The following is a 24,120-nucleotide window of genomic DNA, read 5'->3' as shown; positions in this document are numbered from 1 at the left end:
CAAATAAATTTTCTGCAATTATGTTCTTATGTCCAGGTTGAAAAGATGTTTTCGTCAGCCAACTTTTTTTGGCTTCAGTGATGTCCTGATTGTGGGCACGTACCCTTAATTCTTATAGTTTTCTCTAAAGTGCATAGAATGCCCCACATGCACTGAAGAATATTTGCTGCCATTGTGCAGTAGCATAGAGGGTATTTTTTGGATGAATCAATAAAGAGTCTCAACTTGTTTATATTGTACTCAATGTTACATTTTTCCATCAGCCCAGGAACATCACTGCAATACACTAGAGCAGGGGTGGGGAACCTTTTTTCTGTCGGGGGCCATTTGGAAATTTCTACCAATGTTCGGGGGCCGCACAAAATTATTAATGTTTAAATGACCCTGCTATATTGGGTGAAGCAATTAATTAACTGGGGGCATGGGGCTGGGGGCACAGACACCACACGCGGGGCTGGGGGCACAGACACCACTGGAGGGGCTGGGGGAACAGACATCACTGGGGGGAGGCACAGACATCACTGGGGGGGAGGCACAGACATCACTGAGGGGGAGGCACAGACAGGACTGGGGGGGCTGCACACAGGACTGGGGGGGCTGCACACAGGACTGGGGGGGCTGCACACAGGACTGGAGGGGGGGCTGCACACAGGACTGGAGGGGGGGGCTGCACACAGGACTGGAGGGGGGGGCTGCACACAGGACTGGAGGGGGGGGCTGCACACAGGACTGGGGGGGGCTGCACACAGGACTGGGGGGGATGCACACAGGACTGGGGGGGATGCACACAGGACTGGGGGGGGGGATGCACACAGGACTGGGGGGGGGATGCACACAGGACTGGGGGGGGGATGCACACAGGACTGGGGGGGGGATGCACACAGGACTGGGGGGGGCTGCACACAGGACTGGGGGAGGCTGCACACAGGGCTGGGGGGGGCTGCACACAGGACGGGGGGGGGGGCTGCACACAGGACTGGGGGGGGCTGCACACAGGACTGGGGGGCTGCACACAGGACTGGGGGGGGTGCACACAGGACTGGGGGGGTGCACACAGGACTGGGGGGGTGCACACAGGACTGGGGAGGTGCACACAGCACTGGGGGGTGCACACAGGACTGGGGGGGGGGTGCATACAGGACTGGGGGGGTGCACACAGGACTTGGGAGGTGCACACAGGACTGGGGGGTGCACACAGGACTGGGGAGGTGCACACAGGACTGGGGAGGTGCACACAGGACTGGGGGGGTGCACACGGGACTGGGGGGGTGCACACGGGACTGGGGGGGGTGCACACGGGACTGGGGGGTGCACACAGGACTGGGGGTGCACACAGGACTGGGGGGGTGCACACAGGACTGGGGGGGTGCACACAGGACTGGGGGGTGCACACAGGACTGGGGAGGTGCACACAGGACTGGGGTGGTGCACACAGGACTGGGGGGTGCACACAGGACTGGGTGATGGGCTGCACATAGGATTGTGTGGGGGTGCATACAGGACATTGGGGGGCTGCTTACAGGACTGGGGGAGGGGTGCACACAGGATTGGGGGGGTGCAAACAGGACTACTGGGTGAAGGGCTGCACACAGGACTGGGGGAGGGGTGCACACAGGACTGGGGGGGTGCACACAGGACTGGGGGGGTGCACACAGGACTGGGGGGGTGCACACAGGACTGGGGGGGGTGCACACAGGACTGGGGGGGGTGCACACAGGACTGGGGGGGTGCACACAGGACTGGGGGGTGCACACAGGACTGGGTGATGGGCTGCACATAGGATTGTGTGGGGGTGCATACAGGACATTGGGGGGCTGCACACAGGACTGGGGGAGGGGTGCACACAGGATTGGGGGGGTGCAAACAGGACTACTGGGTGATGGGCTGCACACAGGACTGGGGGAGGGGTGCACACAGGACATTGGGGGCCACACTGCGCTGAGTTTCATGCAACTCTGGGGGAGAGGGTTTACAGAACTGGTGTGGGGAGGCACAAAGCATTGGGCAGGGCATATAGCAGCAGAGGGTCGGCGCTGGACTCACAGCAGCATTGCACTCACATCACCGGAGTGCAGGAGCCGGACACACTGCATCAGAAGGAGAAGGCAGGCACTGATCTCCGGAGGGCAGGAGGCGGACACACAAGGCTGGAAGCTGAGGCTGATGTGGACCCGCCCACAATTGGCACTGGCCGACGGGAGAACACATTGCAGTACAAACAGCAATGTGTGGATTTAAAGGGCCGGCGGCAGCAAACTGCGCTGACAGCACCAGCACTGCCTCCCCCGGGAATCTGCCCGGGGGCCACATAAAAGGTCATGGCGGGCCGCATGCGGCCCGCGGGCCGGAGGTTCCCCACCCCTGCACTAGAGCATTGTCTTGAGAAAAGTACAGGCGGAATTCCTTTTCTCAGCTTCTGTACCATGAAAAACAGGTATAAGGAGCTAGCAGGTTCTTTTCCTTTAGTCTAGAGCAGTGTTTCTCAACTCCAGTCCTCAAGACCCACCAACAGATCATGTTTTCAGGTTTTCCTCAATGTTAGACAGGGAATAATTCCATCACCTGTGCAACATTAAGGAAATCCTGAAAACCTGATTGAAGAAAACCAGAAAACATGATCTGTTGGTGGGTCTTGAGGACTGGAGTTGAGAAACACTGGTCTAGAGCCTAAACGTTCTGCTGAATGTTTACGAAAGTCCAATTGCCTGACCAAATCATTTATTTTGAGCTGTGAAACAAGCTGTGGCTCATTAAGCCTATAGTGTGTTTGTGAAAAAATCCATGATGGAATTTTTTTTTATATTTTTACTGAGTTCAGCGAACGAAATGATATAAAAATCACCTCTTACTTTTCAAACAATTTTAACCTTGCAGACCTGTGATAATCAAAAAATTCAAATATTCGGCAGAGAATCCATGTGCACAAAGCCAATGGTCAATATTTGATGCTCATGATCTATGGGGCTCCAGGCAGCTCTGAGTTCCAAAGAGGCAAGATTCGGTCATGCAAATAGCAGGAGAAGAGCTTAGATGTTTAGAGATTAGTGATTCCGCAGATATTCGGGACCGGCGGGTGCAACCACATTTAAAAAAAAACAAACAAAATGGTTTGGGACCAAAATGAATCCCGAATATCTACCCATACAAGTCTATGGGGACCCAAATATTGTACTTTAAAATGGTGGTAGAAAGGGCTGGGGGAATAAAACAGGAGCGTTATACTTACCGAATCGCCTGCGCGGCTGTAAAACTACTTCCAGGGCCTCACATTACCCTCATACATATTCACGGCTTCCCCCTCCCACTGGAAGTCCTGGTATCTCTGATTAGTTGCACACAGACTGCGCCCCTACCCTGTGTGAGAGCATTCGTGATTGCTTGTACCAAATCTGCATCTTCTGGCAAAATAAACAAAATCTCATTATGTTTTGATGCGATTTTTGCCAGAAGATGCAATATTGATGCAGGAATATGGTATATAGTTTTCGGCACAAAATCTGCACCTCTTGGCAAAAAAAACGCGTTTTTCTGCCAGGAGATGCAGGTCTGATTTAACTCAGTTCACCTGAGGTGAGATCACTGAGTTAAATGAGTTCACCTCAGATCAGTTTACCTTCGGTCACAGGTGGGGCACCATGGGAACCTCCAGCTGTGACCACACATAAACTCAGTAATGCTACTGCTCACAGTTGCAGCTAAATCAGTCTCTGCCTCCAGCCGCAGCGGGCAATCATGTTCTGTGCCCATGTGCTGCGACTGCAGGATGTAGGAGAGCCAGGATCATTGTAGGACCTTGTTTGGATTACGTCAGACCTGGGTGTTTTGGTGGTTAATAAAGGGGTGAAAGAGGGTATTGGTTTTTTTTTATTTCATAGAAAAGATTTTTTTTGTGTTTGTGTTTATTTCTTTTCATTTACGGATTAGTAATGGGGGGTCTCATAGACGCCTCCCAGTACTAATCTAGGGTTTAGTGGCAGCTGTGAGCTGCTATTAACCCCTTATATTACCCCGAATGCCACCGCACCAAGGCAATAGGGATTAGCCAGGTATAGTGCTGGTATTGTCGCATCTAATAAATGCAACAATTTCGGGAAGCTGCAGGCAGCTATTTTTAGGCTTGAGGGAGCCCAGTCACTATGGGTCTCCCAGCTTGAGAACACCAGCCCCCAGCTGTTGACTTTAGCATGGCTGGGTATCAAAATTGTGGGGGACCACATGGCGTTTTTTTTAAATTATTTATTAAAGTGCTTTAAAACAAAGAGCTGCATGGGGTCCCTTTTATTTTTATACACAGTCAAGATAAGCACATGGTGGGTGCCTTCAGCCTGTAGCCATATGCTTTATCTGTGCTGGGTATCCTAATATGGAGGGAACCTGCGCCAATGTATTTATTTATTTATTTTTACACCACTATAGAGATGTGTGATTCCAAGCAGTCACGTACGCTGTCACACAGGGTGGGGATGTAGTCTGACTGCAACCAATCAGAAACACCGGAATTGCCGGTGGGTGGGGGAAGCATTGATAATGAATGAGGTTAATGAGCGGCCCCTGAAGTAGTGTTATAGCCGCGCTTTAGACTTGGTAGATATAACGTTCCTGGTTTATTCCCTATTTTCTTACTTTAGCATTTATTTTTTTTAAATTATCCAGGTGGCCGACTCCAGATAGTTATATGGAGTTCCCCGAGAACTCCGTGTTTCGGGTCGGTTCACGGATACTTGGTATCCAGTACGGATCCCGAATTTACAGTCCAGGTTCACCCATCACTAGTGATGATTACTTGGCTGCCTGCAATCCAGACATCTCACTAACAAAAATCCCTTGGCGCATTATAAAACAAAAAATCTGGCAAACAAGACCCAGGGCTGCTGAGGAGCAAGAAGCCAGACAATAATGGGACCATTTTCCTTTCCTAAAACGGCCCAGGCATTTATAGACTGCTGTAAAAAGAAGAATGGATGCTACATTATGGGGTAGACATGGCCTTGTCAAAACTTTTCTCAGATGTGTGGGCAACTCTCTGCCTCTTTACTCACAGGGTCAAACATACCTGGCAAAGATAATACAGCTAGTGCCTGACACATCCTGCACATAGATTGGACAGCATTTATTAGCTGTCAGGTTCTCGTAAAAGCTTCATTGTTACTATACCAAAAATTGATACTCTTTACTTTGTTCTTTACCTTATTGAAGTGATTTGAGTTGAATATGTTTGTCTTTTATATTGAGAATGTGTAAATACAAGTAAATAATAAAAAAACTATTAAAAAAAATGAATTGCTGTTGCCAAATGTTAATACCCAGGACACAAGAAAAATTTCTTCAGAAGAGTATTCCTTTCCTGCGTTGGCATCTGGATACGATTCTTCGGTGACTGTTGGAATGACCGTTGTACCTTTGAGGAGAAAAAAAAACAAGAAAGATCAAAAATACATTTTAACTTTTGAATGTATATTTAGTATAGAGTTAAAGGGAATCTGTCAGCAATTCTTTGCTATGCAATTTGAAGACAGCATGCTGTAAGGGCGGCTTTGCACATTGCAACATTGCACGTGCGATGTCGGTGGGGTCAAATCGAAAGTGACGCACATCCGGCGTCACTTTCGACATCGTTATGTGTAAATTCTAGATGATACGATTAACGAGCGCAAAAGCGTCGTTATCGTATCATCGTTGCAGGCTCCGACTTTTCCATAATTATGCTGCCGCAACAGGTATGATGCTGTTCCTCGTTCCTGCGGCAGCACACATCGCTATGTGTTACGCTGCAGGAGCGAGGAACTTCACCTTACCTGCCGCCGGCGGCTCTACGGAAGGAAGGAGGTGGGCGGGATGTTTACATCCTGCTCATCTCCGCCCCTCCGCCGCTATTGGCCGCCTGCCGTGTGACGTCGCTATGACGCCGCACGACCCGCCCCCTTAGGAAGCGGGGCGGTCGCAGGGCAGGTGAGTGCATGTGAAGCTGGCGTAGCAATAAATTTCGCTACGCCAGCTATCAAAAGATATCGTACCTGCGACGGGGGCGGGGACTATCGCGTGCAACATCGCAGCATCGGCTTGCGATGTCGCAACGTGCAAAGCCCGCCTAAGAATTTACTCAGAGATTTCAGCTGTATGTCTCTTATCATAAAGTGTGTTTTGTTTACCTGCAATATTCGTTTAAGCTTCAGCAGTTTTATCATTAGTGGACTCAGGAGCTCCTGAGCTCAAGTCCGACTCCGCCCCATCTGTGGTTAGCAGCGTCTCTCTATAGAACTGTACATAGCCTTGTGTGGACAGGACAGGGCTCTCAGCTCTGCTACTTTGCTAAAGCTAAAATCATTGATTGTTTCAGAATGGCTACACCCAGTAATCTAAGTGATACATCGTTGGATTCAGGTTCTCTTTGTCTACATCATGCTGCTTTCAGAAAATCTCCCTTTTAATGGGTTGTCACATTTATATATATTTTTTACAATTGTGTTGGACATAATTTTGTGTCACTTACTAATATAGACTTTTTAAAGGTCCTCCTCCTTTACAGACTAAACAGTACTCCTGTCTGCATACTGGCTGCTAGTGGAGGACCTTCTCTACGCAAAGTTTTTTTAATTAAAGAAGATTAATGGGCACATCTGGTCATATTTTCCTGCAACAACAGAGTATGAAAAAGGAGCGCTGTGAAGTCTATGAGGAAGGCAGCACTAAGAAATGCAGGAGGAAAACCTGTAAGGGTAGGTTGACATGACCCAATGGAAAAATCAGTCAGAGTTTCATCCAGAAAAATGGGAAGATTTTTTTCTGACTAGTAATTTAGATAATATACAGTTAGTATTTGCTTCTTAACCCCTTCCTGCCCACCCAGTGAAAACTGCTAATGGCACACGCTTCTGCCCTTCTACAATTAAGCAACTGCTAGGGATTCCTTGAAGAATTGCTTCTTCTCTTCATGTATGTGTCTGTAGATCACCAGTAATAGTGATCTATTTGACTATTGTCATCTCATCACTGTCATCAGAGTATTTGGGGACATAAGTGAACACATATTATGCATTCACTGCTAAAACCTGTGCAAACATAATAAAAAGTATAGAAACGTATAATAAATATTTAAAATATAAATAAAATAATTAAAAAAACGAGAGAAAATCAATATTAAAGCAAAGAGAAGAGTAAAGGGTGCTTTACATGCTGCGACATTGCTAGCGTTTGCTAGCGATGTTGAGCGCGATAGCACCCGCCCCCGTCGTTCATGCGACATTTGGTGATCGCTGCCTTAGCGAACATTATCGCTACGGCAGCGTCACACGCACATACCTTGTCAGCGACGTCGCTGTGACCGCCGAACAATCCCTCACTCAAGGGGAAGGTGCGTTCGGCGTCATAGCGATGTCACTGCGGAGTCACAAAGCCGCCGGCCAATAGAAGCGGAGGGGCGGAGATGAGCGGGACGTAACATGCCGCCCACCTCCTTCCTTCCTCATTGCCAGTGGACGCAGGTAAGGAGATGTTCGGCGCTCCTGCGGTGTCACACATAGCGATGTGTGATGCCGCAGGAACGACGAACAACATCGCTACTCACCAGACAACGATATTTTGTTTTTGGATGACTTCTCCAACACCAACGATTTTTACCACTTTTGCGATCGTTGAAGGTCGCTCATACGTGTCACACGCTGCGATGTCGCTAACGAAGCTGGATGTGCGTCACAAACACCGTGACCCCGACAATAAATCGTTAGCGATATCGCAGCGTGTAAAGCACCCTTAACATAAAGAAAAAAACTCTCCCTTTAAGTTACTGAAGATATTTGTTTTTTTTCTTTGTATACTGTATGTAAAAAAAGCAGAGCAATTTTCATCAGTATTTGTTCAGTGTATCCAATTTTACCATCAGTAATTTAAAAAAAAAAAACAAAAAACATTTTTTTTCAAAAAAAGTTTATTCTATCCATTGCAATTTCTTAAACATGGAAAGCACACAAATTGGTCACAGATAGCATGATTTTAACCGATCTATAGGTTTGTATGGCTGATTTTGATAATTTGGATCATAAATAGAAGTGTCTGTGTGATTACGTGGTCCACAAAAAATTTGAGATGTATCCAGCCGATAGACTATAATGGGTAAAGGCCGCTTTACACGCTGCGACATCGCTCAAGCGATCTCATTGGGGTCACGGAATTTGTGACGCACATCCGGTCGCTTTAGCGATGCCGTTGCTTGTGACACCTTTGAGCAATTTTGCATCGTTGCAAAAACGTGCAAAATCGATCATCAGTGACATGGGGTCCATTCTCTAATATCGTTGCTGCAGCAGTAACGAAGTTGTTCCTCGTTCCTGCGGCAGCACACATCGCTCCGTGTGACACCGCAGGAACGAGGAATCTCTCCTTACCTGCCTCCCACCCGCAATGCGGAAGGAAGGAGGTGGGCGGGATGTTACGTCCCGCTCATCTCCGTCCCTCCGCTTCTATTGGGCGGCGGTTCAGTGACTCAGCTGTGATGTCGCTGTGACGCTGAACGAACCGCCCCCTTAGAAAAGAGGTGTTTCGCCGGTCACAGCGACGTCGCAGGGCAGGTAAGTTGTGTGACGGGTCTGGGCGATGTTGTGCGCCACGGGCAGCAATTTGCCCATGTCGCACAACCGATGGGGGCGGGTACGCACGCTAGCGAGATCGCAGCATATAAAGTGGCCTTAAGTGTCCGATCCATGAAATACACGAGTAAAACACATAGGCAATTTCTGAATGAAGCCTAAGGGGCACTTTGCACACTATGACATCGCAAGCCGATGCTGCGATGCCGTGCGCGATAGTCCCCGCCCCCGTCGCAGCTGCAATATCATGGTGATAGCTGCCGTAGCGAACATTATCGCTACGGCAGCTTCACATGCACTCACCTGCCCTGCGACGTCGCTCTGGCCGGCAAACCGCCTCCTTATTAAGGACGTCACACGGCAGGCGGCCAATAGAAGTGGAGGGGCGGAGATGAGTGGGACGTAAACATCCCGCCCACCTCCTTCCTTCCACATAGCCGACGTGAGCCGCAGGACGCAGGTAGGAGATGTTCCTTGCTCCTGCGGCTTCACACACAGCGATGTGTGCTGCCGCAGAAACGAGGAACATCGTAACATCGGTATTTCCCAATTAATGGAAATGACCGACACTACACCAGTGATACGATTACGACGCTTTTGCGCTCGTTAATCGTATCAGAAAGGATTTACACACTACGATGTCGAGAGCGACACCAGATGTGCGTCACTTTCGATTTGACCCCTCCGACACTGCACCTGCGATGTTGTAGTGTGCAAAGTGCCCCTTAGGTTGTGTGTACACAGCCTCATGCAGACTCCATTGAACCCATATAGTTTTTGTTGTATGAAGATTTTTCAGTAAAATAATGACAGTGTTTTCCCTGAAGAGTCTTTTCTCACGTTTTCTTAAATGACTTTTGCAGCGTTTTTTCCACCGCTGTAAACATTTTTTAACATTCTCTATATAAAATAGGGGAGGCATCTAAGCTGAAGCCACCAGAATTGATCAGGTAACTTCTTTTATCCACTTCACGACTTTCAAAGCCTAAAGTTGGTAAAAGAAGTGACAGATGATGGAATGTGGAAAGCAAGGCATTTTGACATTGCAGTGCGTATGTTCAGGATCATAACAATCACGGTCGCATGGTGTGCAACTGCAACTGAGCCTGTGGAGTCAGGGGGCACCTCTACTCCAGCATGGGTTTGAACTGAATGTGCATCCGAGGACATACATTCAGCTGAAATGTATTGCGGTGCAGAGAGCGACATGTTCCCTGCACCAGAATAGCTATACAGGTTGGCAGCCTCTAATTGGCCTGTCACAGGCAGCACATGACCTCACTGCCATGCAATGCCCTGCCTCTACACCAACTATGGAGAAGGAAGATGACACTTCTTTGGGCGTGAGCTGGGATAGCTAAGGGTACTTTCACACTTGCGTTTATTTCCTTCCGTTACAATCTGCCCTTTTGGAAAACAGCGGAATCCGTTAACGGATTCCGCTGTTTCCCATAGACTTGTATGGGTGACGGATTGTACCAAAAGGACCTGCGTTGCTTCCGCTGGGCGACGCTCCGTTGCTTCCGCCCAGCGGGAGGAACGCAGCATGTAACGTTATTTTGAGCAGCGGAATCCTCTGGATTCCACTGCGCATGCTCTTTTTTTTTTAAAATCAAACTTTATTTTGGCTCGCGGTGGCCGAACGTTCAGCTGAGCGCCCGGCCGTCAGCAAGCGACAGCGCTCAGCTGAGCGACCGGCCACCGGCATGCCCGGCCGCCGGCAAGTCACAGCGCTCAGCTGAGCTCCCGCCCGCTGGCATGCCCGGCCGCCGGCATGCCCGGCCGCCGGCAAGTGACAGCGCTCAGCTGATCACCCGGCGGCCGGCTGCAGGGAGCGATCAGCTGATCACCCGGCGGCCGGCTACTGGGAGCGATCAGCTGATCACCCGGCGGCCGGCTACTGGGAGCGATCAGCTGATCGTTTACAATAGTCTGCCGCTGGTAAAACTGTAAAAAAAAAATAAAAAAAAATCAAAACGAATTGCGTTGTTTTGCAGCATCCGTTGCATCCGTTGTGCCACTATATGCAACACATCCGTTGCATCCGTTACACAACGCAATGCAACGGATACCGTTCAACGCAAGTGTGAAAGTACCCTTAGAAAAATAATTTATTTAGAAACAAATGTGTTGGAGTGGAGCGGCAGGTTAGTTTACATTATTACAGGAAAGCGGCCAGGATAAAAGACATTATTACAGGATGGGGGCAAGGACGGGGGGACAATTGTCATTGGGTGGTGCCACATTCTTGTTGTAAGTGATGTGAGGTGACAACTCTAGTTCTGTATCCTCTAGGACTTGTAGTTCTGTCTGGGCTGTGAGATCGAGAGTTAACTACTCTAAAGGTTACTTTACACACAACGATATCACTAACGATAAATCGTCGGGGTCACGGTGTTCGTGACGCACATCCGGTGCCGTTAGCGATATCGTTGTGTGTGACTAAAAGGAGCGATGATCACCGATCACAAAAACGTCAAAAATCGTTGATCGTTGACACGTCGCTCCTTTTCATAATATCGGTGGTGCATGCCGCTGGTTGTTCGTCGTTCCTGCAGCATCACACATCGCTATGTGTGACACGGCAGGAACGACGAACATCTCCTTACCTGCGTCCACCGGCAATGAGGAAGGAAGGAGGTGGGCAGCATGTTCCGGCCGCTCATCTCCGCCTCTCCTCTGCTATTGGGCGGCCGCTTAGTGATGCCGCTGTAACGCCGAAGAACCGCCCCTTTAAAGGAGAGATTGTTCGGTGTTTCCAGCGACATCGCTAAGCAGGTGTGTGTGTGGGATGCTGTCGTAGCGATATTGTTTGCTACGGCAGCAATCATCCCCATGACGAAACCTCGACGTGGGCGGGTGCTATCGTGCATGACATCGCTAGCTATCGCTAGCGATGTCACAGCGTGTAAAGCACCCTTTAGTGTTTTCTCCCTGTGATGTGGCCTGGGCAGAGCTACACGCAATTTAGCTACTGAAAGCCTTCTGTTCACTGCCATTATCACTTAATGGGTATCTGTCAACAGATTCTTGCTATGTAATCTGAAGATAGGATGCTGCAAGGGTTGACATACTGTACATATTACAGCCAGGCGTCTCTTATCACAAAGTGTATTTTTGTTTACCTGCAATGTTACTTTAAGCTTTAGTAGCTTTATCATTTTGATTTGTCATGAAGATTGTGAGAAATATGGCATCTGACTATGGATATCCACTGTAGCCCAGGAGGACTACCAACAAACAGTAGGGTATCCTACTGACATCTATGGTGATACTTTACTGTATGTTATAATACATCAATCATTATAACTATGACTATAGGTTTTCTAAATATATTGCAGAGTATTTATCCATATCAGAGATCCCTATATCTGTGATATATTGCTAAGAATAGGATTGTGATTTTCAGTCTAACACAAGAAAGGGGGTTGTTGCTGGCACTGGCCCCATGGTACCAAATATGAAGTCCTAATCTGGCCAATATAATTATAATCGGTGGATTGAACTGTATCTGTATTGTTAGTCTACCAAAAATATTTTAATACTTTCCCGTGTTGTGTCTGGCAGCTATGTGCTGATTTACTGCACCTTGAACTTTTGGAGACTAGTGGTGGGTATATTGTATGGTAGATAGGAGCAGAGAGTGGAATGGGGGCATCACACACGTAGGGTGCAGCACGTGAGCTCAAGTCCGACTACTCCCCCTCTGTGATTAGAAGTGTTTGTCTATGGAAATGTACACTGAAAGCCTGGTGTGGGCAGGAGCAGCTACTACATGCTAAAACTAAAATTTTTGAATGTGTCAGAACGGCTGCAACCAATAATCTAAGTGATGCATCATTGGATTCAGGATTTCTTTGCCAACATCACTCTCTTCTCAGATGAGGTAGCAAAAACCTGCTGACAGGTTCCCTTTAACTAGCATTAGTGAACTTTTGGATAGCCTGCCTGTATTCCCTGTAGACATTCCTGATTTTGACCTTGGCTCATTCTTCAACTACTCTCCTGCCTTACAATTTTGTCCCTGCACAGACCTCCTGGTTCTGGCCCGGCTATAGACCAAAAGCATATCAGGGGTACTTCAAGGAGTTAGACCAATTAGCAAATTTATACCCATTAAAATTATTTTTTATTATTTATATTAAAAAACAAATCATTCCAACCATACAAACAAACACACAATGTGCGTGTAGTGTGTAAGTGCACACTTGGTAGAAGGTATTAGAAGATGATATGGAGGGGCCTGAGGTGAGGGTGAATAATAGATTATACGAGTCAAAAATGGACACTGCAGGATATACCTTTCCCTTCTCTTGGTCCTACCTCACAATGGGGCTTTAAGCACCCTACGTGTGTGATGCCCCCATTCCACTCTCTGCTCCTATCTACCATACAATATACCCACCACTAGTCTCCAAAAGTTCAAGGTGCAGTAAATCAGCACATAGCTGCCAGACACAACACGGGAAAGTATTAAAATATTTTTGGTAGACTAACAGTACAGATACAGTTCAATCCACCGATTATAATTATATTGGCCAGATTAGGACTTCATATTTGGTACCATGGGGCCAGTGCCAGCAACAACCCCCTTTCTTGTGTTAGACTGAAAATCACAATCCTATTCTTAGCAATATATCACAGATATAGGGATCTCTGATATGGATAAATACTCTGCAATATATTTAGAAAACCTATAGTCATAGTTATAATGATTGATGTATTATAACATACAGTAAAGTATCACCATAGATGTCAGTACCCTACTGTTTGTTGGTAGTCCTCCTGGGCTACAGTGGATATCCATAGTCAGATGCCATATTTCTCCCAATCTTCATGACAAATCAATTAAATATTGTGCCTGGTATTGTGTAGGTACACACTTCCTTAAGCCTACGCGTTTCACCCCACTAGTTGTTGGGGTTCATCAGGGGATCAAAACAAGGCAACTGGGAGCAGAATCGCAACCCAGTTGTCCCAAGATGCCACCTATAAGATACTAAGTGCCCGGTCTCAATGTCCCATGGGGCCCGAACGTCTGGATCCGGGAGCTTAATACCTCCCTCCTAGTAGTGCTGCCATATCCACCTGTGTCCATTTTTGACTCGTATATCTATTATTCACCCTCACCTCCATATCATCTTCTAATACCTGCTACCAAGTGTGCACTTACAGACTACACGCACATTGTGTGTTTTTATGGTTGGAATTATTATTTTTTTTTAATAACAATAATAAAAATTAATTTTAATGGGTATACATTTGCTAATTGGTCTAACTTCTGACCCGGCTACCAGACTATTCTCTTGCCTCTTGTGTGTTGTTATAGCCAGCAGCCCTTCCCTGAAACAATCCAGTGGACACCTCTAAAAACTTGTTTCATATAGAATATTAATATTAATAAAGTATTCCCATCTTCATAAATGTTTATTCTTGAATAATGCTTGTGAATACAGGCAATTTCACAATTTACTTATTAGCCCTTTCGCAACCACATAATGTTCAATTACATCATATGACTGTGGCGGGTGTATTATATAGTCAGCATCTGCTTGTAACAGGAGTGACTAGAGTTAGCTCTGATTGCTGCTACTTAACCATTCAATCAGTGATCACGGCATTTAAAACTACATCATTGCCGGTGCCAAGCTTTGGGTTGTTATTACTTCCGGGCACCTGCTAAAGGCACCTGTTACTGCAATCTTGGACCTCCTGTGAAGCTCATCCACAGTTTGTGTTCCATAGTAGAATCGTGATTTCATTTTATATAAGAAATCAAACAATCACAGGTAAAAATCCCCTAAAGGGACTAAAAAATAAAATAAAATAAAAAAAAAACAGGGAAATTAACAACAGCACGTTTTTTTTACAAAAAAACTGCAACCAGGGATTAAAGGCTTTTTAAGTTTAAGCCCTTTCAAGTTTGTCTTTATTAATATATTCCATAAGGACCCTGTGAAATAAATTCCACTGGATCAGATTTTTGGTGGAATAGTCTTTTTTTTTGTTTTTTTGGTAACTATCATTTGTTTTGTTTTGTTTTTTTTATTATATACCTTATAGGAGCTCTCCCAAAAAGATTTTTTCTTCATTATACCTATGTATTTCTGGTGTTATAATATGGTGTGTGTGTTAATGCACTCACCGTCTCTGAGATTCAGCTCTGTTCTGCTCCTCTTCTCAGTGACATCACTGCTCTTCAAACTTTCCAGTTTGCTGGATTCATACAATGGTATGGCATCCGATGCAAGTGCATCGGATGTGATATGCTAATGACCCTCAGCTCCAGCTGTGCTGCCAGCATGAGCTGAGTGTCATGCAACTGTGATCCGATCTGCAATCAGATCACAGCTGTGGAGGAGAGGGTGGGAGCTGCAGAGGAGAGGGAGGGATTAATCTCTCCATCTCCTCCATTGTCAGCCTGTGCATATATCGCACTGCACTCGGATGACATCTTAGTACAGTCTGATATTTCACTCACACTCATAGACTTGTATGGGTGCGAGTGACATAGCTCTCGCTGACAATCGCAGCATGCTGCGACTTTTCCCTCATCCAGAATCTGGATGAGAAAAAAGCTGACCATCTGTTCGCCCTCATTAATAACACTGGTCCAAGTGCAATATGAGATTTACTCGCATTGCACTTGTCCGAGTCATACACTCGTGTGAGCATACCCTTACAATGTAACTGTACTTTTGATGCTCCATAGGTTTACATTGTAAAAGCCACATCAGGGTTACATATATTGCAGCGTGATCCCGTCAGTCTGAAGAGCGGGGACATCACTGTGAAGAGGAGCAGAACCACGCTTGATACTGGAGAATTTGACAGTAGATGATATTAATACACTCACTCCACCACTACTAAAAAACCTTCATGGGAGAGTTTCTTTAATAATACACATACATTTTTGTAAAAAAAAAAAATACAAAACTTTTACTTAACCATATAGTAGTCAGAAAAATAGGAAAAATGCAATTCCTCCATTGTTTTGTTTTTTTTTTAAACAAACAACTTTTATTATCTAGTGAAAGTGACCCGGCATTATGATTCCCCAGGACAAAATTAATTTAGTGATAGCAAACTTGTATAGATTTTATATTCTATTAATGACTTAAGGGAATGCTGAAATTCCTAAAAAAAAAATAAAATAAAAAATATATGTTGGTTTGTGCCTTCATTTCTTGAAACCTGTAACTTTTTTTTGCCAATAGGACTGTATGATACATTTTGTTGTACACTGAGCTTTAGTTTTCAATTGCTCAATATTTATAGTTTGTTTCTTTTTAGGGAGGTGTAGTGACTCAATTTGATAATTTTGTTTTTTTTTACTCTGTGTGCTTTATGACGTCTACCATAGGGAACACCTACTGCCACAATCCAAGTGTTAAAGCCCAAAAGAATCACTAATAAAAACCACTAATGTAGCTGAAGGATGCAAAGCAAGCAGAAGAATATGAATAAATCACTTTATTAAATTGTAATATACAAATGACACATTAAAAAGTGGAGCACAATAGAAGTATGGAATAAAGGAGGGGGCACCTGGAAATAGATTACAGACAGCAGTAATTTGTATGCTAATTACATGACAAGGAGATACACCATAAAAATAGTAAAATGTAATGGTTAAAGGTTCAGATAAATGGCAAATAAATAAAGAAGCATTGAAGTGTGAGAAATAAGACGTCTGTGCCTCTTCATTTATCTGGCTGTACATTTAATCAGTGATTTATTGCTATTTTTCTATTTGTCTTGTATGCTTCAGCTATATTGGCATTTACCATATGGATTAAACAATTTTATGATTAACTAATTAATCACAGGAACTGCAGAAAAGAAAAGCGCAATAGGGTCTTAACCGATAAAAACACTTGTGTATAAAAGTAAAGTCCACTCATCTATAGCGGTTGTGCCAGCCACAACCTCTATAATGGCCAAAAAAAGGTGCTTAGCTGCAGCTCCTCAAGGTAGGCAATTCAGGTATACAGGAGAAATAGGATTTTCGCCGCGCTCACACCATACTGCTCGTAAATATTAAATTTATGTCTTTTTTATTCTTTGTAGGCACAGGTCAACGCGTTTCAAGGGACTCAGCCCTCTTCATCGGGACAGCAGACCAAAAGAACATAAATATCAATAGATTTATATAGTTATTTATGTTCTTTTGGTCTGCTGTACTGATGAAGAGGGCCGAGTCCCTTGAAATGCGTTGACCTGTGCCTACAAAGAATAAAAAAGACATAAATTTAATATTTATGAGCATTGTGGTGTGAGCGCGGCGAAAATCCCATTTCTCCTGTATACCTGAAATGATTAACTAATTAGAGACCCTTATTAACGCAGCAATCAACAACACCAAATATGATTTTTTCTTATTTTTTTTTTAATTTGAACTGGAGAAATGTTTAATTTTAAATTTGTATTTTTTAATGTTTTTATAACATTTTTATTTTTTACTTTTCTTTCAGTTAGGAACTTGAAACTGAGAATTCGGTTGCTTGGCTCACATACTATCATACTTCAATATTGCCATGTTTAGTCCTAATCATGGTGTTCTGTGATGTTACATACTGGGTTCCACAGGAGTACCAACATGGCAGTGATAGGGGCTTTCATTAGGCTCCAGGATACCATTGTAAATCATCCAATCACTCTACAGTTACATGGCGAGGAGGAATAATGGGTGCCCAGAACAGATGCCCACCTAGGACTGTGCAGTCTGAATGATGCTGCTCTTGAGACTGCTCCTTACACACCGACCCACTCCATGATGGATTTATCCATCATCGGGCATTAGGTGGTTAAATGGGTTGTCCACTACTTTTACATTGATGGCCTATCATTAGGATAGGTCATCAATGTCTGATCAGCTGTGGTCCGATACCCAGTGCCTCTGGCAATCAGCTGCTCTCATGGCCAGTGGCGGTAGCAGGCCAGAAACGCTCAGTTCCAGAGCTGCTTCGTCAACTGATAGTGACTGTGGCCAGGTACTGCACATCCGCCTCCCATTGATTTGAATAGGAGGCGGATGTGGGGTACCCAGCCGCGGCCACTATCCGTTGATGAGGCAGCTCTGGAACTGAGCATTTCCAGTTGACTGCTACCGACGCCGGCCACAACAACAGCTGATCGGCGGGGCTGCGGGGTGTCAGACTCCAGCCGATTAGACATTGATGACCTCTCCTTAGGATATGCCATCAATGTAAAAGTAGTGCACAACCTCTAACTTTACCAAATCAATGTTCACCACAGAAGATTAAACTTAATGTGAAGGTCCACAATTCTATGCTGACCACTGTCATCATTATATACTTATACAAATTTTCTAGGAATTCTTACTTTTTGGAAGATATCCTGTACTGGTGAATTGTGAGCATCTTTTTTCATGTCGCTAATCAATTGTTGAATAAACAAGGAGCCAGAGGCGGGATCTCTAAAGGAAACGGTATCTGGTGACAAAAAGACAAAAATATCTGCATGTCAGAAAATTAGAACAATATTTTAGTATAAAACTTGGGCGTAGACTCTCAAACGTCCGAATAAACGTAATGTGGTTTCTACAAGTTATCACCACTCCACTGTGGATTTAATAAATCCTTGTATTCCCCATAAAATAATACTTCTGCACCATCTTTTTTTAAATTTTGTGTTGTGCCATTCCAGGTTTTCCTTCTGTTGGATGACATTTTTTTCCTCTGACTCATTACACATATGCATGCCCAGTTTGGATGAACGTGCTGAATTCTCAATAAACAGAGAGGAGAATTTTCCTACCACCTAATCTGATGGCAGCTACTCTCCAGAGAATAAAAAAGGATCTGTCCATTGACATCTGACACTGGGCTTGTAAAAATCTGATGGCTTATTCTTAGGAAAAGCTATCCATGTTTGAACTCTGTGACCCACTCAAAATGAATGGGCCCTTTCCTTCTTGGGCCTCTTCCTTCTTTACATAGCTATAGCAAGAACTCGTGCATACTGTCATATTTTATTCTCCAAATTGGCCATGCAGATTAGATATAGATACAGGTGCATCTCAATAAATAAGAATATCATCAAAAAGTTAATTTATTTCAGTAATTCAATACAAAAAGGGAAACGCATATTATATAGAGTCATTACACACAGAGTGGTCTATTTCAAGTGTTTATTTCTACAAACAGGAGGAGACACTGTGGAAATGATAGCGCAAATAGGACATCAGAGAAAATCAACAATGATTGTTACATTTTTCTGATGTCCTGATGAAGGAGGCTGCGACCTCGGAAACGCGTTGACTTGACCGGTGCATGAATAAAGAGAATATTTAATCAACGTCGCATCCTGGTGATAGCGTAGCATACAAACCCGATTCCCCTTTTTATCTCTAAAGTGTTTATTTCTGTTAATGTTGATGATTATAGCTTACAGCCAATTAACAAACAAAAGTCATTATTGGAGAAAATTAGAATAATTACCACAAAACACCTGCAAAGGCTTCCTAAGCGTTTAAAATGGTGCCTTAGTCTGGTTCAGTAGGCTATACAATCATGGGGAAAACTGCTGACTTGACAGATGTCCAGAAGGCAGTCATTGACACACTCCACAAGGAGGGTATGCCACAAAAGGTCATTCCTAAAGAAGCTGGCTGTTCACATAGTGCTGTATCCAAGCATATTAACGGAAAGTTGAGTGGAAGGAAAAAGTGTGGTAGAAAAAGGTGCACAAAGCAACCGGGATAATCGCAGCCTTGATAGGATTGTTAAGAAAAGGCCATTAAAAAATTTGGGGAAGATTCACAAGGAGTGGACTGCTGCTGGAGTCAGTGCTTCAAGAGCCACCACACACAGATGTATCCAGGACATGAGCTACAATCGTCCCATTCCTTGTGTCAAGCCACTCATGACCAATAGACAACACCAGAAACGTCTTACCTGGGCCAAGGAGAAAAAATAACTGGAGTGTTGCTCCGTGGTCCAAGGTGTTGTGTTCAGAAGAAAGTAAATTTTGCATTTCATTTGGAAATCAAGGTCCCAGAGTCTGGAGGAAGAGTGGAGAGACAACAATCCAAGCTGCTTGAGGTCTAGTGTGAAGTTTCCACAATCAGTGATGGTTTGGGGAGCCATCTCATCTGCTGGTGTATGTCCACTGTGTTTTATCAAGACCCAAGTCAGCGCAGCAATCTACCAGGAAACTTTAGAGCACTTCATTCTTCCCTCTGCTGTAAAGCTTTTTGGAGATGGAAATTTAATTTTCCAGCATCACTTGGCACCTGTCCACACTGCCAAAAGTACCAATACCTGACTTAATAACCACAGTATCACTGTGCTTGATTGGCCAGCAAACTCGCCTGACCTAAACCCCATAGAGAATCTATGAGGGTTTTTTTAAGAGGAAGATGAGAGACACCAGACCAACAATGCAGATGAGCTGAAGGCTGCTATGAAAGCAACCTGGGCTTCCATAACACCTCAGCAGTGCCACAGGCTGATCGCCTCCATGCCACGCCGCATTGATGCAGTAATTCATGCAAAAGGAGCCCCAGCCAAGTATTGAGGCATTTACTGTACAGACTTTTCAGTAGGCCAACATTTTTCCAGTTGGTCTTCTTTTCTGAGATAATGACTTTTGGGTTTTCATTGGCTGTAAGCCATAATCATCAACATTAACAGAAATAAACACTTGAAATACATCCCTCTGTGTGGAATGACTCTATATAATATATGCATTTCCCTTTATGTATTGAATTACGTAAATAAATTAACTTTTTGATGATATTCTAATTTATTGAGATGCACTTGTAGATTAATGATGATGAATAATCATTTTGGTGACACATTTTGAACCATATGGCCATTGTAGTAATTCAATGGGCCATATATTTTCACTAAATGGGTTGAAGAAGACATGATCATTGAAAACACGTTCTTCCAAAGATAAATAATCCAAGAATGAAAGATTTTTGGGGCGATATGGCTCAATTTGTTCAATTTTACAACGTATCGATGTCACCCGCCCCTGTCGGTTGTGCGTCACGAGCAAATCGCTGCCTGTAGCGCACAACATCGCTAACACCCGTCACACCCTTACTTACCTTCTTAGCAACGTCGCTGTTGCCGGCGAACCGCCTCCTTTCTAAGGGGGCGGTTCGTGAGATGTCACAGCGGCGTCACTAAGCGGCCGCCCAATAGAAGCGGAGGGGCGGAGATTAGCGGCCGTAACATCCCACCCACCTCATTGTCGGCGACCGCAGGTACGCTGTAGTTCCTCGTTCCTGCGGTGTCACACATAGCGATGTGTGCTGCCGCAGGAACGACGAACAACCTGCGTCCTGCAACAGCAACGATAATTGGGATTAGAACGACCGGTCAACGATCAATGATTAGGTGAGTAATTTTGATCGTTTAACGGTCGTTCATGCATTTCACACGCAACGTTTTCGCTAACGAGGCCGGATGTGTGTCACGAATTTCGTGACCCCAACGACATCTCGTTAGCGATGTCGTTGCGTGTAAAGCCCGCTTTAGTCTAATATCGATGGGCACATTTGCGGTAGGCCATCAATGTTGACTCTTGAAAAATGTCTCTAAGAAAACTTCATGAAGGCATTCTTTAATAAAATGGATGGCATATGCCTATTCTCAGCCCAGATGTGGCTTACATAAGGTGTCCACTTTGGATAAATCCTATACAGCATCCTCATGATGAAGAGCCGAGCACACCGTGTTTTAGTCTAATATATAAAGCTGAGTGTATGTGTGTATATCCGCTAAAGGAATCCGCACCATCACACTTACAATCACAAAATTTTGCACATATGCCCCATGTGACTCAGGGAACATCATAGACTATGTTTTGACAGGAAAATGTAACCCCACGCTTTACAGTTACTCTCCAAAAAACCTCCATTAAAGTGAATGGAGCTGCGCGCTACAGGCTATTAATAGCAGCTGTGATTGGTTGCTATAGGAACAAAGGACATTCATAGTATAAGAAGCTTATGTGTGAGGGAATATGATGTCAGTGGGGAGACAGACACAGACTGAGAAAGAGGCACACAGGGAAAGGGACAGAGACAAACAGAGACCGATAGGAAAAAAAAACAGAAGGACACATGGGGCAAAAAACAAACAGACAAAGGCAGACAGGCAAAGAGACAGACAGACAGACAGAGATAGACAGGGAAAGAGACAGACAGAGATAGACAGGGAAAAAAGAGACAGACAGAGAAAGAGACAGGCAGGCAGACAGGGGAAAAAAGGCACACAGACAGGGAATGAGACAGAGGCAGACAAGGAAAGAGACAGAGGCAGACAGGGAAAGAGACAGAGGCAGACAGGGAAAGAGATAGACAGGGAAAGAGACATAGAGGGAAAGAGAGAGACAAGCAGACAAGTAAGGAGACAGACAGAGAAACAGACAGAGAGATAGAGAAATAGATAGACAGGGAAAGAGACACAGACACACAAAGACAGACACACAGAGGGATAGAGAAAGACAAAAAGAGAGACAGACAGAGAGACTGCTACAGAGACAGACAGTTAGACACTGATAGAGACAGAGACAGAGACCCACTGACAGAGACAGAAACAGACAGACAAAGACACAGACAGACATACAGACAGAGACAGACACAGATAGACAGACAAATAGACAGAGACAGACAGAGAGAGACAGACAAAGAGATACAGAGAGACAGGGAAAGAAACAGACAGACAGAGACAGACAGAAGTAGACAGAGAAAGAGACAGACAGACAAAGACTGACAGGCCAAGAGACAGACAGACAGAGACAGACAGAGATAGATGCAGACAGGGAAAGAGACAGACAGAGACAGACAGAAGCAGACAGGGAAAGAGACACACAGACAGACAGAGAGACACAGACAGACAGAGACAGACAGGAGCAGACAGGGAAAGCGACAGAAAGAGATAGAGAGACAGACAGGAGACAGACAGAGAGATAGAGAGACAGACAGAGAGAGACTGGGAGAGAGACCGAGAAACAGTTACTATCCTGGGCAACGCCGGGTACTACAGCTAGTATCTCTATAAAGCTTACAATATATTTACATTACAATGGGTTATTATAAATAAATGCATTTGGCAACTTGGTAACAGACAGCGCTGAAAAAGTGGAAAAGTTTGTTAATTGTAGGTAAGTACATTGATGTACCTGGTGTTGTAGAATAGAAGCAGATGAAGTCGGTCTCCTTCAGAACAAAGCTCCCAGCATCATCTTCCAAATCGTTTTGTTGGATGCTTTGGGATGGCTGAGCCCCGTCACTGACCATTGTCCTACTCCTCTCTTCTGTAGGAAAATATTTGATTCTTAGTCTGAAATATTCCATATTACTTTTACAAAGATATGTTTACTACAAAAAATCCTTCCATTCCTCAATCTACACAACTTCAGTAATATTGTTTTCTATAGTTTTGCATATTTATTTTTTTCGCTTGAAGGGTATGTATCTTTTTTATTAGTTTTTCGTTGCTCACATCAATAGAAACCAGTTACCCGCTCTCTCCATGCGCTCATGCAGGAGCTCAGAATTTTTGCAATTTTTTTTTTTGTAAAGAAAGTGAAAGTTAGTAATAAGGTGAAACTACCCTTAAGGGATGTTACTTTTAAACAAGCAGACTTAAAGGGAATCAGTCAGAAGGTTTTTGCTATGGAATCAGAGCGCAGCATGATGTAGGAGCTGAGAGCCTAATTCCAGCGATGTGTCACTTACTGGGTTGCTTGTTGCAGTGTTCATAGAATACTTGTTTTGACTGACATATAAGTAGCATTCCTGCCTTCTGCTTTGCATAACCCCGCCCACACCCCTCACTAGCAGCTTCCTGTACACTGTGCATTGTCAGCTATCTGCCAATCAGTGGTGGGGGCGGGGTTACACAGATGAGCTGGACTGGCCAGCACTTTGAGACATAGTCCTCTAGTGATGATGTCCTGCTGATAAAACACTTATTGTATTAAAACTACAGCATAAAGTCTAAGGGACTGATCCCTGGAATCACCAGTGAGATCTACTGCTGCAGCTCGCTTCCTGTTGATAACTCATATGTCTGAATGTGGGGAGAGAATACGGCGGTGATTGGGCGCTGGGCTTCCATGACGTGACAACGCGCTAACAGCAGAGCAGAGTATAAGCCTTTTTATTTTAATAAGGCAAACATGAGGTATAAGAAGGGGTTTTCCTACTAGTGGACAACCTCTTTAAAGGGAACCTGTCTGAGCTATGGGCAGCATGAATCATAGACTGGCTCCCTCATTACAGACATCTGTATCACCCTGTAACGCTGTGGCTTTTTATAAGAAACAAGATTTAAAAAGCAGCCAAGAATAGAAAGAACAAACTTCTTCTAGGTGGTCCCCAACTGGTTCCACTTCTTTAATGCAGCAGCTGACTGGCAGCTTCCTGTGTACACTATGCATTGTGAGCAAGCTGCTAATCACTGGTGGGGTTACACAGATTAGCCTATCTGTTCCTCTTCCAATGTGGTGTACTTAATCCTGTGCACTATATGTCCTATTGGGGGCCTCTATGTTG

The 24,120-nt window shown here is 44.9% G+C and overlaps 1 protein-coding gene across 2 annotated transcripts in view; it reads right to left on the bottom strand.

Moving 5' to 3' along the window:
• Positions 1 to 1,193: 1,193 nt before the first annotated feature.
• Positions 1,194 to 24,120, bottom strand: part of LOC142291118 (caspase-1-B-like) — a 44,023-nt gene continuing 21,096 nt past the window's right edge. For both annotated transcript variants that reach the window (XM_075335387.1, XM_075335388.1), the window contains 3 exons: positions 22,743 to 22,877; positions 17,928 to 18,037; positions 1,194 to 5,398 (listed from right to left, as the gene is read on the bottom strand). In XM_075335387.1, coding sequence (XP_075191502.1) covers positions 5,297 to 5,398; positions 17,928 to 18,037; positions 22,743 to 22,877 — 347 coding nt within the window. In that variant the 3' untranslated portion in view covers positions 1,194 to 5,296. The remainder of the gene's footprint in view (positions 5,399 to 17,927; positions 18,038 to 22,742; positions 22,878 to 24,120) is intronic.

Source organism: Anomaloglossus baeobatrachus, chromosome 2 (genome assembly GCF_048569485.1).
Source record: "Anomaloglossus baeobatrachus isolate aAnoBae1 chromosome 2, aAnoBae1.hap1, whole genome shotgun sequence".
Classification (NCBI taxonomy): domain Eukaryota; kingdom Metazoa; phylum Chordata; class Amphibia; order Anura; family Aromobatidae; genus Anomaloglossus; species Anomaloglossus baeobatrachus.
This window is presented reverse-complemented; position numbering and strand designations above follow the sequence as displayed.